General features: G+C 35.9%; 1 protein-coding gene across 1 annotated transcript in view; it reads right to left on the bottom strand.

The window, feature by feature from the left end:
• LOC117661417 (guanine nucleotide-binding protein G(q) subunit alpha) overlaps positions 1-19,200 on the bottom strand; it is a 115,029-nt gene continuing 95,829 nt past the window's right edge. Inside the window, exons 6-7 of the mRNA XM_034410191.3 lie at positions 8,128-8,281; positions 1-6,379 (exon numbers count right to left, since the gene is read on the bottom strand). Of these exons, the coding sequence (XP_034266082.1) occupies positions 6,189-6,379; positions 8,128-8,281 (345 nt within the window). The 3' untranslated portion in view covers positions 1-6,188. The remainder of the gene's footprint in view (positions 6,380-8,127; positions 8,282-19,200) is intronic.

Here is a 19,200-nt window from a genome sequence, read left to right as displayed (position 1 = left end):
TGGGAATAAAAGTATTTATTCCTATAATATAATTATAAAAGAGCATTTAAAGATAACAATGAGGCAAAAGTACTTTAAGAGATGCAAATGTAGAGGAAGAAAGATGCTGGAGTACAAAAGTATGGCCAAAATGCTGTAATTTTAACTAGTGCAGTCAATTGGGTATTATTATACATTAGCTGTTGCCAAAAAGGTTCAGTCTCAAATCATAGATGATACATGCATTTGAAGGATATTAAGAACAAGCGTTAAGTAATAAAATACTGCTGAGTTAAAAGTACAAGAGTCCCATCTGGTCAATATGTAGGTCCTATAAGGCTAGTTTTCAAGATATTGTTATAAAGAAATCACTAACAAATTGAATTTTACAAGTATGTTGAAGGAAGGACACATGGCTGAATCCTTCTGCTACCTGGCACTTTCAAAATCTTGTTTTAATCTTTCTATTTAAACTTACTAGCTCCTATTTCATTTCCAGAGAACTTGTTCAAACATGAGTATTATCTATAAAATTGTAGTAACTGCATTCAAGATTTACTTTGAAGGATATACAAGGACAGTGACCCATTTGCAAGAATATAGGCATAATAAGAATCACTGGGATTATCCATGTTTTAAATGCCATTTAATCACAGTTCAAATGAATTCCCATATACTAGACTAAAATGGAAATGTACTGCTGATAAAGCATGCCTTGCAATGTGTAAACGAGTTATTGTGAATTATTCCTGGACAATTCAATTCAATATTGAGAGCAAAGCAGATGGTATATTTGTTAACACTGTATCTTTAAGTGAATAATGTCTCATTCACCCAAAAGGCCCAGAGAGCAAACACAAAACTCCAGATTAGGGGCTGTGATGATGTGCAAATGAATTTCCAAATTAGAATAAGGCTATAGAATGAAAATATACATTTAATATCAACTATGGTGTATGTATATGAGGTATGTGGGCTAAAAAGCTATTTACAAAAGCCAAGAATCTGCCTAAATAACAGGAATCAGCCATTTGCAATATGTTCCAGAATTTGAGGTCAACAATATGAGGGGGCTCCAAAGCCATGTTAATTATACGATTCCATTTTCCCTAAATAGGGCCTTAGGAAGAGGTACAAAGGTAATGGTAGCAGTCACAGCCATTCCACATAAAAAAGAAGTGGGATTCGATCATATGGTTGTGGCTGTAACCTTGACTTTTTTGACCTCACCTGCAGACATCCGTGAATGTGGATCTGGCTGTGCTCACCACCTGTGAAATGAAGATACTGTTGCTGCAGGCATAAAAGTTTTGTTTTGAAATACAAAAACGTTTCAAGAAGAGGAGCACATCTTTATACCTGGTGTACATTTTATTTTTGCTGTATGTTTTAACACTTATTAAAATTCTTTTAATCATTTAATCCGTCTTTTGCGATAACTCCAAAACAAATGGGGGAAGTCAACCTGTACGTCAAAAGTAATTTGACACTCACAACCAAAAGCTGTGAAAGCCCAGCTGTCTCTTTAATATGCAGACATTTTCCCCCTATCATTTTTTTTTTGGCAAATCATGCAGTCATTCTTGACTGATACATCACATAAAAAGTCTGTTCCCTTTAAAACCTGGAAATCAGGAAAACAAAAATCCCGCCATGGTACAATTAAAATAAAATTGGTTCAGATAATCTTCACAATGGAAATATTTTTGAAGAAAAAAGGAAAAGCTTCTTGTCCATTTATTCATCTTTTGTATGTCTGGACTGTATGTCTGGAGTGAGATGGCAGATTTCAAGAAGTTTAGAAAAACAGTAGCTATGAATATCTCCTCTAATAAGATCATTTCTATGCATGGATATGATCCATCAGCTTTCTTAAGACAAGCCCCATTGAATTCAATGGGAAACACTGTTGCACAACTTCCATTAAATATAAAATACTGAGAACAAATTTCAGACAGACTGGGATCCTAATCATCATTAAGACACAGCTTTCCAAGAAACTGATTTGCAGTGTTACATTGTTTTGGCAAAGTTACAAATCTTCTTAAGTTTACTTTGGATAACTTAGGAGGCACTAATATCTGGACTCAAAATCTGTTAAGGCATATACCAAAACCAAACCTGTAACTATTCTCACCCTAATCTTCAGATAATAAATCTTAAATGGGATGAGGAATACCACTTTAAAAATCTGTGTTGCATTTTGATCTCTGGCATAAAGCAATGTAGCGATGACAATTCAAAGTTGTCTTGGCAGTCAAAGTTCTCCTTCAAATTCCAACAAAAAATATAATTTACCTATACTATAGCTACATATGTCATGTTTAAATTCTTTATTATGGAAATTATACAGAAAAATACAGAGGTCTGTAGGGGGTCAAGATGATGGCCTCAGTTGAGGTTGTCACTTCATAGTATTTGATTCTCCCCACTTCTGATGCTTCCAAAATTCTTTCAAGGATCCATAATAAAGAACAATTCCATATCCTACAGCATATTTAACCTCTTCTGTTCTTTCTTTCCTTCAACCCATTTAAAAAATAGAAGAAAAAAGAAGAAGAAAAAAATGCACTTAAAGTGGAAAGGTTTGTTTATTCCCTTTTAAAGAGAAGAGATATTGTCATACACCAGGTATGGGACTTAGTTGCCACTTCCATTCAAGACAAAAATATTTGGTAGGCCTGGGCTCAGAACTTTTCTGACCTCACACAATCACAAGCCCAGCACCTTTCTGCTCCTTCATACTCAAGTAAAGCTGAAGAAAAATTTCACCTGCTTTGTCTCATTAACATTAATGCATGGATTTCTTCAGACTGTCATGATTTTTTTTGCAGGCCCACAAAGAAGCCTGAAAAATGGCAGCTTCTTTAACAAATAGCAGGTACTGGGCTCCTTCTAACAAGAGGCTCAAAGCACTTTTTCTGAATTATTTTCAAACAGTGCTTTCACGTGCAGTCCTCATTGAAGATCTGGTGAATTGGCTTTGAGATCCTGGGCATCAGATACGAAGTCACTTTCACAAGGTCAGTTGTGATGAAAAAGATGAACCAAGGCTACTAGCTACTTTCTGGCCATTTTGGTATGCCATCACTTCTTCCTGGTCTCCATTCAGAACTGACAGGAAAGCTTTGTAAACTGAATGAGGGGTTTGCCATTTCAAATGCTACACCGAGATTCAGATGATGACAGTCTTCCTAGCTATTACAAAGATCCTGTAAAATTGGTAATGCCATTAAAAAATCCCTAATCCTGTAAGAAAGATTTATGTGTCATTTTCCCCCTATAGTGCCAATTTTACAATTAATTTTGACATTCCAACATAAAATATTTATAAAGGTATCAGCTGCAACATTGTCACATTTTTAAAAAATGCATTTTTTTCAAATGTTAGTTTGAACTAAAATTTGAAATATGACTTAAGTGAGGAAGTGACAGCTGAGCCATTGGTTTTTTGTGGGGTAACAGATGATAGCTGTTGCAAAAATGAATTCCTATGAACCCCCTGGTAGCATGAAGCAATTCTATGTTTAAAATTCCCATTGGGTGTTGGAAATACAAAAAAACCCCACCAAAAACTCTCAAATGGAATACATGTTGACATGCGCGCCCTATATTTAAAGCGATTTTTCATGATCATGTTCTTGCACCTTGTTCCTATGATCCCTTCTTGTGAATAGCTTCAACATATGCTCCCATCGCTTAACTAATTGCAGAGTTGCCAGCTCAATGGCTCTTGATAGCTATGCCTTCAATATTAAGTGGCCACAGAGACTCTTCACTGTGGTAAAAACAAAAATACCCCCCCCCCATTTTTACCATGAAAAGATTGGAGATGCAAACTAACCTTTCCATTTGCCAAAGAACAATGTAGTCCAACAAGGAAGAGCTTAAATTCCTCTGTGTGTATGCATGTGCACGTGAGTATCCATTCCAATTTTAACTCAGGGCAGTGCAAATGATTTTTTTATACTGCATGACGCTAGTACCACTCTGAACTATAATAACTGTTTGTAGATTTAAAAAAAAAAATCCTAGTCAGAAATAAACTGACAAAATGTACATTCTTCTCTGTTAAAAAAGTAAATAAAATAACATTATTTAAATTGTGAATTATCTGTAAGACATACATTACAGTTACATAGATACATATCAATACAGCACATTTAATCTGCCCAAAATGATTACAAAGCCAGTATGGATGCTGTGAGATACGTATACATATACGTATACATATCTCACAATGATTATAGCATTCATAATTGCACTAGGCCTACTATTTTAAAATTACAAGATTTCAAGATTAGGGAACAAAAGCAATCCAAGTTTTCATCAATTCTAATAGAACGAATTAAGGATCAATGAAATCTTATTAGTAATATGGTGTAGATTATCCATGAAGCCTTATTTTAAGAATGTTATACTGGGAATCTGGCCCTTGTGCCAGTAATACTAAAGCTTGGCAGATTGCTCCTACACTTGAGGTTTAGTCGTAATTTATCGCATTCATTGTGTCCTCTGTTGCCCCAAAGTATAATGCAGATAATTTATTTTAAACCTAGAACTGCAAAAATTACCTTTTAGAAAAATTAGTTGAATTTCGTATCTGACTTTTCTACCTCGTGTACAATTTTCCAAACTGACAATTTTTATTTACAGAGTTGTTTTACACAAAACTTTAAAAATCTTATTTCAGTCCAAAATAAAGAGAGAGAAGAGGAGAGAGGCAGAGTGAGAAAATCCACCAAAACAGGCATAGTGGGTTCCCCCCCTTCTATTATTAAAATTGATATATTTACTCAAAAACCATTCTTCTGAATCCACTGGACTTGTTCTCAAACAATTATATATAGGTTTAACCTTCCATTTTGTCATTTCACACACAAATATAACTTTATATGTACTCTCTCTCTCTCTCTTTTAGCTATTTTGTTTTTTCCCATTAAAAGTGCCTTAATAAAGAAGGAAAATAAGAACAGTGTCCAATCTTATAGCACTTTAGATACAGTATTAAAACTGTTTTTCAATTAGGCCATATGCATATGTATGTAGCACCATTTTTTTTACTCATAATGTTATGGGGGGAAGCTTGGCATTGAGAAATGGAATGCTTTTCAGTACAAAGAGGAAACAAAAAAGCTAAAATCTCATTGCTTTAATATTTGGCAGTTGTCTGGAAGAGATTCCCAATCAGTTAATTTGGTATCTTAAATCACCATCTTATATTTTGTAATCACTATGTTTATAAGAAGAAAAGAGCCAAATCTGGCCAATAAGTTTCTGCATAATTTTTAAAAATCTGAAATTGGGATGAGAAATCTAGATAGTCTGCTTAATTTAAAAACTAATCAAAACAGAGGTTTTAGGGTATAATATCTCCTTGGTATATATTTGGCATCTTGATTAAGAAGCAAAAAAAGGGGGAAGGAGGAGGGTTCCCCCCCAAAAAAAATTGGTTTTGGAAGAGAGTAAATGGCAAGTTCAGATCAAAGCTAATCTGCTTCAAAAATGCCCTTTCTCAGTAATTTGTTGCTGTGTTCTATGTAGTTTGTGATTTTTCTATGGTACTGTTATGGATAAAAATCTATAACACTGCTATTAATATTCCCAAAGAACAACATTCCTTCAGTGCAAAGTTGATACTGAAAGGTAGGTATACTTTACATCTGCCAAAAATTAAATAAAATCAGAACATCAATAGATCTGATCCTTCACAAAAGTAGTTTCTGATGGCTTAAATTCTAGTGACAGGTTCCCCCCCCCTCCCCACCAATCTAAGAAGGACACCTGAAAATTAAATTTGTGGGGATAGGTATTGTACCTGAAAAAAATAAATCAAGACAGACACAGGCAGACACAAGAGGAGGGGGAGCCCAACTTGATTTTGCTTCAATCACAACAACAACAAAAAATCAACCCAAACCCCTATCGTTTTGTGAGTGCACAACTGAGAATTTAGAACACATTAAGTCACAAAATTTTGACTTAAAAAAAGAGGAAATGAGCTGTGAATGTAGTTCAGCATCTTTTGTTTCTTTTCCTCTGTAAAGTTTAAATAAAATTGTAATATTTAACTACAAACTCTGCAAATATTAACAGAGTCCAGGCCAGCAATAAATTAGTATTACGCAGATCATTTTCACAGATAATACAGTCCCTCTTCAATATCTTCAATTGCCCGAAGTGGGTGGATAGAGATCTAAGAGGCACAGTTAGACCAAGTTGTACTCCTTCAGGTTTAACTGTAAGATAGTGTCCTTGACAGCAGCAAAGACGAAGCGGATATTCTCTGTGTCTGTGGCACACGTGAAATGGGAGTAGATAATTTTTTCACTCTCAGGATTCAGGTCAACAAACATCTTCAAGATAAATTCTCTTGCTGCCTGTGCATCTCGCTGAGGTCCTGTTACACCAGAAAAGAAGTAGATTGAATTTTATCTTTAGAAAAATACAGGTAGCCCTTGACTTACAACTATTGGTTTTGGGACCATTTGAAGTCACGATGGTACTTAAAAAAAGTGACTTATGTCCATTTTTCAACTTATGACACTGTAGCGTCCCCATGGTTATGTGATCAAAATTTGAATGCTTGGCAATTGGCATATATTTAAGACAGTTGCATTGACCCTGGGGGGTGATGATCATGTGATCACCTTTTGCAACATTCTGACAAGCAATGTCAATGGGGAAGCCAGGTTCACTTAATGGCTGCAATGATTCACTCAACAATTGTGGCAAGAATGTTTATAAAATGAGGCAAATCTCACTTTATAACTGTCTTGCTTAGTAACAGAATTTTTGGGCTCAATGTGTTCATGAGTCAAAGACTTACCTGTAAATGGCTATTATTACACTGTGGTGATATCTAAGCAAGAAATGAGGACTGAATATTGAAGGATGGAAGAGAAGTTGTGGATACATCCCAACATTTTAATCAACAATCATGGTAACTTGGAGAATTGACATTTAATCTTTTAAACTAAAGATGGTTAAAAACAAGCCAAAGGCAAGAATTTCATAGTACATTAGGATGGGAGTACTGTACTACTATACTTTAAACCAGGGGTATCAAACTCAAGGCCCAGGGGCCGTATCTGACCTGCAGGGTGCTTAGACTTGGCCTGCGGGGCTGCCCTAGAAACAGTGAAGGACTGGCCCGTGGTGCCTCTGCCAGCAAAAACCATTTTCGCTGGCAGAGAGTTGCAGGAGGCTGTCGCAGCTGAAAATGGAGTTCGGGAGCCCGTTTTCGCTGGCAGAGTGCTTGGGCCACCACAGCACACACACCCCGGACACATGTGACATTGAGCTGGCCACTCCCACCCTGGCCACGCTACCCCCCAGGTCAAACACAATACTGATGCGGCTTTCAATGAAATCAAGTTTGTCACCTCTGCTTTAAACAAATAAAAAAAGTATAGAGGGAGAAATGATTGAGAAAAAAGATAGGGCCTCATTTTAAAACAAGATTAGAGTGACTATCACTGGGAGATGGAAGAGTACACCAGGCAATATAGCCATTGGGAAAGAAACATGTCAGCTTTCAAGGGTAGAGAGAAAAGTGCAGGGGGGAAAAACCCTTCTCTTTGCTTCCATTATTGGAACATATTTCAACAGGTGCATTCTCTCTCTCTCTCTCCTTCTCAATAAGTAGAGGGACAAGGCATAGAAAGTATAATTATCAATTTAACAAACCACATCATCCTTTTAGTAAGACATGCAAGTCTCCCTGCATTGCATGTGAATTTGACTTATCCTATTCTGTTCATCCCATGAGATTAGGAAGAATGACATATATGGTAAACTCCATCACTCTAATTATGTACACATGCACAACCAGATACTTTAATAAGCAAAACATCTTCCAGTCATATGGATAGAATTTCCTCCACCTCAAATCTTATTCAGATGAACTGAAGACACAAACCATGGTATGTTCAAGGCCTGTTTTTCTGGTTAACAAATAACAACTGATAATCTGAACATATAGTTAAGAATGCATCATTTAATTAGAAGTTTGGGAATGGTGGCCACAATATTACAGAAGTACGGAAGGCAAGCTTGTTCTCACCTATCAACTGTATAATGTTGTCTTGTATAGTGCTGTTACAGTATTTGCACACAATGTTTTATGAAAAAAACCCACAAACTTACCATCATACTCCGGGAAATAGTCAACTAGATGTGAATACATTATTTTCTCCTCTAAAAGGTCTTTCTTATTTAAGAATAGAATGACTGAAGAATTCTGGAACCAGGGATATGTGATAATTGTCCTAAATAGTGCTTTGCTTTCCTCCATTCGATTCTGGAAGAGCAAAAAATAGTCAAGAAACATTAACATACCTATAGTGATTATTTCAAAGGCACAATCTGTTCATATGTTTTCTTTTTCTTGGATAGATGCACAAATCATATAATTAATAGATATTGGCATATGTATAGGCACAAATATATGAATGGATGAATTTGGAGTTCTGTTTAAATTCCAAGGCTCAATTCATCTAATCAATTAGAAAATAACTGGAGATTTGCATTCTTTCTCATATTCTCCTCTAACACATGGTTTCCACTTTTGGTTTCTTGTTTAGCATTAATTATAGGCTGAAGTGATTTTGAAATAAATTTACTACAGAATATTTTTCCCCCAAGATGAAATTTCCGGGAAGAAATTGTGAACTGAATATAGCTCTGCCAAAAATTGATGACCCCAGCAAAATGAAGACTCGTTAAGAAGACCCGCACTTCATATGTCCTCTTCAAACAAGGAAAGGACCTGAGATCACCACAGATGCTCCATATAGTTGTTCCTCACAAAGAGGCCGCAAGATAACTATCTGATGGGTTTAGAGCACTGGGAGACCAGGGAATAGTCACCTTACTCAAACCACAGTCAGGATCTTTGAAAGGACACTGGACAAATATACTTTCTTTTTAAATCACTTTTGGAAATTGTTTTTTAACCGCTTTTCAGCTATTAGAAACCTTTGGATTGACAAGTTTTACAGCACTGGGAAGGTTTCCTTCAAACCTTAGCAAACTAATTTTTAAATAAAATTTTAGAATTAGTTATAAGAATCCTTCCTACAAGAGAATGCTTTGTTTTGAATTCTCTTTAAAAAAACGTGACAGGATGAAACTTTGAAGGGGGACGCTTGAAGGAACCAGAAGGAACTAAAGATTACAATTAAAGGAGAGGAACACTTAATGTGATTTACAGTACTAATGTGGAATGAAGCATAACATTAGACATATTGAAGGATATTTTTTAACAACTGGCCCAAAAGTTAATTTTAAGACTATCTATGCTGGGTGTGAAAGATATGATCCACACATGAAGGTTCAATTAAATGGATTTATTGCTACTCATGCCTAGACAGAGGACTATTCTCAACTAATGGTTAGCACCTGGTAGGAGTTAGATAAGGGTCAACAGAATTCAAGGGGATTTGACTTAGTTTACTTATGGCTATGTAGATTCTAGGCTGATCCCTCTTTTAACTTTACCTCCAATGTTTGCCATTCCTTCCTCTACAGTCCACCTCTATAGATAGATTGTGTTTAAACTATATTAAGGGATGTATAAATAAAAAAACAAAACAAGATTGACACAGACCTGAAATTATGAGATTTTAAGGATTTGTTTGAAGATAAGTGATGGAATAAGAAAAGAAGAGATCACCCCAATAAATACTAAGTGCCCCATGAAGGATGTTCTCTTCTATTTTTGACTGAAGCCTATGGCACCCACTTTGCACGAAGAAATATCCTATTTTTATAAACACTGTATCATTGCAGTAAGGAATTATTGCAGTTAGACAGCTGTAGGTTTTATTATATGATTTGGCTATAATTTAATCAGTAAATCTGATTGGTAAGTTTGCATTCTTCAAAGATACCAAACCATTTTAATTGTATTGTTTTTGCACAGAAAGGCTCTAATAGCATAAATGGAAGAATAAAAATTAGTAAATGGTTTTTAAAAGAATAAAGATGTGCGCACATATACACATAAATATATTTTACGCCTTAGTCTGTTCCTTAGTCTTTGCTTCTAGATAGGCCTTTTAATATGTGTTGGCAGTAGTTCATTACAGTAATTTCATAATGCACCTAAACGTCTCTATCATCTATTAGTCATTAGACTATCTGTTTTTTCTCTTGATCAGGATTACCCATTTAATTAGTAATACCAAGAACAGAAGGACAATTCTTTGTATACAAGACTGTTCTTTAGTTCTCTGCTTTCATAAATTTTGGATAGAAGTTGCTTTGATGCTATGCCCTGTTCATTTTTTCAGACACAGCAGCTTTTGTGAACATATGCTTTGCTGGTCTATATACTTGCACACATACCTCCTAAAAAGAGTTATCCAAAATTCCTGGATTTCAAGCTACTCCAAATTCACATTTTTAAATACTCTGTGTCTTCTCTATACATTACTAAGTTTTCATCTTTACAAAATAAAACTGTAGGTATTGGACTTATGAATAATGGACAGCTTATCTGCAAATATCAATACTTGGTTTAGAATACTTTATTATACAGTGGAATTCCCCAAATTAAGATATTTAATCTTTGCCGATCAGCAAATTATGACTCCTATGTTTTTCATTCTAAGCTAAAATCAAACACAGACTACTGTTTGTTCTCCTTAGAGTTATAGTTAGACAATGTAAAACTTTATTTTATGCTGAACCACATAAGTATAGCAATCTTATGTACTGCCATTATGTTAAAAAATATGAACACTAATTCTAAGGAGGTGGGACAATTGCAGAGATAACCAGTTTTCAAAAGGTAGTTCAACCTATCCTAATGGTATATTTTTTGAGACAGTTTCTATACTCATTAGTTTGCCTTAGTTGACTTGAGGTATCCTCAGTACCAGTTTCATGTAGGTAACAATTTATTTAATTGTTAACAGGAATACTGAAATTCTATTAGGCAGATTAAGCAAAATATGTTTAAGTATATTCTAAGGCAGGGGTCTCCAATCCCGTCCATGGATTGGCACTGGGCCACAGCATGATAGAAACTGGGCCACGCAAACAAGCGAAGCCCCATCCGTGGGATGCAGGCAGCATGCAAAACCATGGCCCTTCTGGTCCACAGAAAAACCTCTCTCCACAGAACCGGTTCCTGGTGCCCCAAAGGTTGGGGCCCGCTGTTCTAAGGCATACACCAAGTACCCAAAATGTCTGGAACACTGTAGCAGTTCATGTATGGAGGATTTTTCCAGAGCTGAATCCAGGGGTGAAATATAAAATTTCTTACTACTGGTTCTGTGGGTGTGGCTTGGTGGGGGGGGGGGTGTAATGTGACTGGGTGGGCGTGGTCAACTTTTTTTTTTTAAACTTTTCAAAGCATTTTTTCTAATGCTTTGAAAAGCCTCTGCCGATCAGGCAACTCAGCTGGGATCGTCAGAGACTTTTCAAAGCTTTTTTTTTTACCATCTCTTCGGCCAAGAGGTTGCAGAAAAAAATGCTTTGAAAAGCCTCTGATGATCCCAGCTGAGCTGCGTGATCATCAGAGATTTTTTTTTAACTTTTAAAAGCATTTTTTCGTCGGAAGAGGTTGTAGAAAAAATGCTTTTAAAAGTTTTTTAAAAAAGCCTCTGATGATTGTGCAGCTCAGCTGGGCATGGTGGTGGTGGGAGGGGGGGTGCAGGGGTTTTTGCTACTGGCTCTCCGAACCACCCGCCGCCATCGCTACCAGATTGGGCGATCCGGTCCAAACCGGGAGCATTTCACCCCGGTTGAATCAAAACTTTACTACTACTTTAATGGCAAGGCCAAGTTTAATCCTCATGATCCTAACACTTGCAGCTTTTTTGATAATTAGTAGAAAACTCTGCTATAGAAACATTTTGGGATTCATTAACCAACAATTTTGATACAATATGGCATTTAGGATTAAGTAGTGCACATGTGTAATGTAGTTAATGGAAAGGTCATAGTAAATTATCGATTTATTATTATGATCACTGGAAAAGCTTTTATAACAAGATTGGTGTTAGGAAGGCAAATGTTGTTTCAGCCCTCAGACAGCTAATGAATAGATCTCTGATTGTAAATAAATAAAGCTTAAGTAAGGCCAAGAATAGTTCAAAGTGAACTGACTTTTTGTACAGTTGACTAATCAATAAACTGATGACCAAATGTAGGCAGGATTAGATGCTCATTCTTTGTCTTTATTATGGTATGTTTGATTGCTTAATTATATGCCATCAAATCATTGTTGACTCTTATTCTGCACATTAAAATAGCAGCAATAATTAAATACATGTATTTTGAGGCTTCAAAGTTATAACTTTATTTTACCAATTTATGATCATCAATAAACATTTTGATTATAACCTGAGCCCTTTATCAATTATCATAATGCATGGCAGACTACTTGATTTTAAAAAAAATTAGTGAAATAAGGTTTAAATAGGATCTTAGACATTTAAATAATTTTCAAATCCTACATATTGGCATTGTTCACAAAAAAATAAGTACATCAACTGTGTAATAATCCTGTTTCCAAAGATTTTCTTTTCTTCTTAAAGAAGATCACAATACGCAAACTGTTATATTTTATTTTTGATCCTCTAAAAATATTAGGAAGATTTATGGGTGTCTTGTTTGAATGTTGAAATGTTTTGTGGATTTCTCTGGAACATTTGTCTTCGTATTGGGAGCTAAATGCGTATCTTTATGTTTGGGAGCCTGTCAAAATGTCTGATGATGTCTACCATATGGCAGATACTGCCTCATTGACTTGGTCACAAAATATTCCAATTCTTTTCTATTTGGAACACTATTCAAGGCACATTGCTGATAACTCTACCCTGAAAATGCAAGCTCTAGTACGAAAAGTCAAAAAGCAGAGTGAGAAAAGAAGGAACTAAAATTAAACATAAAGGAGACTACACTAATGACAATAGGTAGAACAAGCAGCTTTAGAATAGACAATGAAGACATCAAAATGGTGGCTAGCTTCTTCATTTTAGGATCTACTGATAAAGGAACAAGTGGTCAAGAAATACGCTGCAGACCAGCTCTTGATAGACCAGCCATGAAAGTCTTGAAAACTGTATTCAAATACCATGATGTATCTATATCTACCAAGATCAGAATCATACAAACCATGGTATACTCTGTGACACTCAATGGAACCAAAATATGAACTTTTAAGAAGCAGGATAGGAAGAATGTTGACGTTTTTAAACTTTTGTGCTGGAGAAGACTCCTGGGCAGGGAACAAAACAAACCGAAGAATCATCAAACAAATTAACCCTTCAAGGCACAAATGGCCAGGCTCAAATTATCCTATTTTGGACAGTTTATGCTAAGGCCAGCTCTCTGAAAAACGTTGTAATGCTAGGAAAAATGGAAGAGAGGAAGAGAATGGCCAACGGCAAGATGGATGGATTCAGTTTCAGTGGCAATGACTACACTATTGAGAGCCTCGAAATAACAAATTAGGGATAGATTTTCATGGAGAAAATCTATCCATGTGGTCAACAGGAGTTGAAAATGACTTGATGGCATATAATCAATCAGGGCAGATCAATATTACTGTACATTCAGGAAATGTGGCATCTATTGTGAATATTTCTGCTACAAACTGAACAAAAAAATAATATGGAAAATGGATAGGATGGAATAGAATGGTGTGTTGCTGCACACATGGGGGAGGTTTTTTTTCAAGTAATCTTATTAAAGATTATAATTACTATAGTAAAAATGAATGCAAACTACAAAGAGATAGGAAAATAGAATAAGTAAAAGTTGCAAAGGGAAAAAATAGGAAATACACAAAAAATAGAAAGGGGGGGGAGAGAAAAATAAGAATAAAGAAAAAAAAATCCTTTCTGCCATAGTTATTGATCCTAGTGAAAGTTACCCCAAAGTCTATACTTCCCATTTTCACAGAGTTTAGGTAGCTAAGAATCTAAACAAATAAATTACTCCTGGACACCTCAATCACATACAAGCATAAAAATAATAAATAAATACTGACAAATGCAAACACCACATGCCAGATATCAATCCTGTGTAGAGTCCACCCCAGCTTCCAGTCTTTGGATACTTTCTTTCCATGCAAATGGAACAGGGAAGTCTTTGAAGTTTACCTTAAAGTTATGAAAGATGAGGCCAATTGGATTCCAACTGAGAATGCCTACCTCTGAAGCCAATCAGAGGGTAGAATCTGGAAAAAGATGACTCTATTTGATCTATCTGAATGGACAGATTAATACAGGAGAAGCCAATTTCTCAGATAACTGGGTCCACATTCATACAGAGTCTTAAAACGCCAACATACACCTTGACATGCACCCAAAGACCAACCGGTAGCCAATGAAGCTCCTGACGTATCAAGGACACCTGAGGATATTGAGATACTCCACTCAATATCCAGGCTTCCAGGTTCTGCAACCATTATGGCTTCCAGATTTTTGTTAAGGGAAATCTTATGTAAAGGACATTACATGTAAAGGACATCACATATAAAGAGCCAAGGTGGCACAGTGGTTAGAATGCAGTACTGCAGGCTACTTTAACTGACTGCTAGCTGCAGTTCAGCAGTTCAAATCTCACCGGCTCAAGGTTGACTCAACTTTCCATCTTTCCAAGGTGGGTAAAATGAGGACCCAGATTGTTGGGGGCAATATGCTGACTCTGTAAACCGCTTAGAGAGGCTTGTAAAAGCACTATGAAGCGGTATATAAGTCTAAGTGCTATTGCTATTACAGGAATCAAAATGGGTGTGACTATGGCATGAATGACTGCGCGCATTCTGATCCAGAAAGGTTACAATTGGTGCAAAAGATGTAGCTGTGTAAAAGCCCTCCTATCCACAATTGCCAGCTATTCCTTGAACAGGAACTTGAATTTAGTAGAATTCCTCCTAAATTGCAGATCATCTCTGAGTCAAAAAATATAAACTCATTTAGAATCAAAGACTGAATTTCCCTGGAATAAACCCAAAGTCATTTGGTCTTGGAGAATCTTCAGTTGAAGATTCTTCCTACCCATCCAAATCTTTATTTCCTCTAGGCACTGGATCAACACTTGTACTATTATCATCTGTTTATCTTTTATCTTGTCTAGGGACAAGATGTATAACTGTGTATCACGCACATATTATGATACTAAACCATCTCTCAGAAGTTTCATTTAGATATTACAGATGAGCAAAGAGAGGAGAGTTCCTTGAATTATTCCATAAAAAGAAATCTCCACAAGTTCTTCAAGATGGAGGAAAAGCAGTGCAAAACTGCACTCTCTCTTCAATCCCTTGAAGACAAACCAAAAGGGTAACATAGCCAATAGAAGCAAAAGCCCCCAAAAGGTTAAGGAAGACCATGGGGGTTGAACTGGCCTGATTATGATCTCTTACCATCATGACTGATGTAGATTCTGTAATGTTACTCAGCCTAAGAGTGCCAAGGATACGAATTAATTGCTTTCTCTAGGATCCTCTACATGTTCTGGGATGAAAAGAACTGAATATGACTGTGTCAAAATCACTCAGTGAACTACATGGAGACTTAATCATCTCTGGTGAAAGTCTCATGCTAGAGCAGCAGTCTCCAAGCTTGGCAACTTTAAGTCTGACAGACTTCAACTCCCAGAATTCTCCAGCCAGCAAAACTGGCTGGGGAATTCTGGGACTTGAAGTCCTCCAGGCTTAAAGTTGCCAAGCTTGGAGACCGCTGTTCTAGCATGAGACTTTCACCAGAGATGATAAAAGGCATAATGTTTTATATTAGGTCTTTGTCATACCATGCATCTACATTTGCCTTCAAAACCAAGTCAAGGTTCTGCCTTAATGGCAGCATTTGATAGATAATTCTGAGTTAAATTACAAAGGAAGAGATTAAAATAGGTAAAAAGAAAAGAAATGGAAGAGCACGTAAATAATTTACAATTTGCCATTTTACCTAAAGGCTTACAGAACCCTCTAGTGTTCAGACAGTATATAAATTAAATATATCCAGGCTGACTTGCAATGTAATGATAAGCAGAAGAACTTATGGTATAACTACATCTGTGAAATACTAAAAATTCATGTAAAATAAAATTGGTTTAGAGAAGAGATATACAGATAGAAATGTGAATGAATTGATATATCAATATTTCCTATGATTTTTTTTCAGCTTTGTTTTGTTTGTTGCTTTAAGTGGAAAATTAAAAATGGAAACATTTCCCAAATATTTGTTTTAAGTAATAATTTATACAACAGTCCATGTCTTATATTTGCCAGTATTTTTCCATGCTGATCTGCACATTACAATAAGCATAATATGCATGAAATCTGACTCATCTTTCTTTTGCAGATCAGAATATTTCTTGATATGGTTAATTTAAAGTAATCCAATGCAAAATACTGTAATTGCTTTTTAAATATATTTTTCTATTTTGGATAACGCTATAAAGAAAATAGCTTCCAAAAACCACAGGTATGCATCCCAGTCCCATATGGAGAGTAAATATTTCTTTAAAACATTTACACTTACATAAAGTAAAAAACTTGGAGTATATATTCCCTTAATGAAAATAGGGATTTGTATATTATATTTAATGACTACAATATAACAAATTTCGGAGCTAGAAAGTCAAGTAGATAAGAAAGTCCTCAAAGATTCACACATTTCCTGATGTACTTTATTAAAGAGTTTGAGGTTTACAGTTTATCGGCAATAAATTATTCTATAATCCTTACTAAATATAATGCAGAGACACAGATACAGAAAATTGGCATTACCTAATTTGAGATGCAGTTATTCCCAAGCAATGAGGCACATATTTTTCAATGTCAAAACTAACAGGGCAAGCTATTATATACAAAAAATATGGGCCGCAAATCCTATATTCACTTGGACTGATGATGTTAGCTAGTTGGATAATGAAAAGCCTGCAAGCAATAACCGTGCTCAGAAAGCAATGAGAACTCCACAATTCAACCAGGAGCTAGATACATTCTCTTCTATTGGAAGTACATATTTTTATTGCTACCATTATCTTAATAGCCTATTTAATTAGGACATTATGCAGGCAAAGTATGTTCCCCATCACTGAACACTGAGCAGTTTCCAGGTAATAGAAGATTTCTATTTGATCGTGGCAGGTAAGAAAAGGTAGAGTGGGAAGAAGAGTATATGGCTGATTAAAAGTTGAACTGCCAGCCAGTATAGCTCTTACATCCTTTCTCCAATGTCTATGTTCTCCCAAATCTAAAGAGGCAGATTCACCATTCCCAATATAAAAGAATCTTAAAATCTTTCTACGAAGACCCAATCCATATAAAATAGTAGTTCCAAGTAATGTCAATCAAATATGCTTCCTGTGTCATTAAAAATGCTACAGAAATCAGAAAGCAATAAGGAAAACTTGCTAGTTGTTCATCTTCTTAAAACGTAACCAAAAGAACAATCAAAGCAATACAACAGAGCTTTGTTTAATCACGTATCAATAAAAGGACTGATAAAAAGAAATGCAAAGCAGGATTACGTTATATCACAGGTTCATCTTAATGATGTTAAGGCAGGGGTGGGCAAATTCTGGGAGTTGAAGTCCACAGGTTCTAAAAGGGCCACATTTGCCCACCCCTGAGCTAAATGATAAGTGAGATGTGGAGTTCTCTTTCAGAATAGGTTGAGATATTTTGTTAGTTTTTAACACAAAAGTGACCTCTGACATTATAAAAATAAAATGCTCCCAACGGATTGTGTTCTACTCAAGCATAAAATCAAGCATAAAACAATTGTTCTATTTAAAGAAAAGAGGACTGCCCATAGATTAATGTTTTAATTCATAATATGCAATATGAAATTCCTTTAGTAAATAGTACGGTTGCACTTTTTAGCCTTCCAGAGTTGTATTTTCCTATTTTTTTTAAACTTCCTCTCTTTTTTCCTGCAAGTGCAGGGTCTGCTTTTTTGCAGATCAACTGAGTGTTGGTCCATTAATTGTGACAGGAATTAATGACCAGCTTGTCACTCTAATCTAAAAGAGAATGGCCCAAAGTCACCCACCCAGCTTTCATGCCTAAGGCAGCACTAGAATTCACAAACGCCTGCTTTCTACCCTGGTGCCTCAATTCTACTTCTATAAATATCTCATTCTAATATACTTGCATTTTAAATGACATTTTGGGAGAAGTTGTGTCAATAGAAACATTTCAGAGTGGAGAAAGAAAAGAAACTGACGAGAAATGTAAATACTAGGGTTTTGAAGTGCTCCAGATCTGAGAAGTGCTTTGAAATAGGCAAGAGTATCAAACCAAGAACTTAAAGCAATTGCTATTATTTGTAGGATTTTGCAGTTGTAGTGATAGCCTCCCTGCAGAAACTATGCAATCCTGGAGAACAAAATTCTGCTTTAATGATAGGTGTATATTCAGATTATAGCCTATTTAGAAGCATCTCTTCCAAACTAAATCCAGAATTTTCACTGCCTTAATGTTATGCCTGAATTAGGTGTCCAAATGCTTTCGTTCCCAGGTTCTGAAAAACATTTTCGTAAATAGAAGCTAGTCTTCTTCCAAATTACTGAATTTGAACATGTAAGCCATCTTTCATCTGCCTAGGAAGGAAAGTTAAGAAACTTCCAACTTGGAATTTTATGCATGTTACCATTTACTTTTAATGGTATTAATAATAAAGTCTACATAATTATTCAGGCTTGAAGGATCAGTAGAGGCATATTTCACCAAGTGAAGAGAATGAAGAATATAATATGAGACCTTTCACCTTTTCAATTAGCACTTGCCAAAGCAAAGGGCAGATCACATGGAAAAATAGTCCGTGGACTGTAGGTTCTTCCATACAGAAGCATCAAAGTGCCATTATTCTCTGCAGGAGCTTGCAGAAAAGTATCATGCTAATTTAGAAAAGTACTCACACTGCACATACGAAGTGGGAGGGGGACAAGAAGGTAGGGTGGAGTAGGGAGCACCTCTTTCACTGCCAGTTACTATTTGCAGAGCCATTGCCCAATGCTGCCCCACCCCTGCTCTTCTCTGGGATTGCTGGAAAAGTGAGAGGAGAGGAATAAGGTCTCCTGCTATCAGTTCTGCTATCAGTTTGTGGGATCAGAGAACTAAAGAGAAACCAATTAGCCCCCTCTCCCTCATCCTTTATTTTGCCACTCAAGGCAGGAGAAGAGAGAGAGAGAGATAAAGACCAAATGAGAATACAATACTTATGAGGAACATAGAAATGGAGCTCAGAG

This window comes from Pantherophis guttatus, chromosome 2, assembly GCF_059756535.1.
Source record: "Pantherophis guttatus breed Tessera chromosome 2, ASM5975653v1, whole genome shotgun sequence".
Classification (NCBI taxonomy): Eukaryota; Metazoa; Chordata; class Lepidosauria; order Squamata; family Colubridae; genus Pantherophis; species Pantherophis guttatus.
This window is presented reverse-complemented; position numbering and strand designations above follow the sequence as displayed.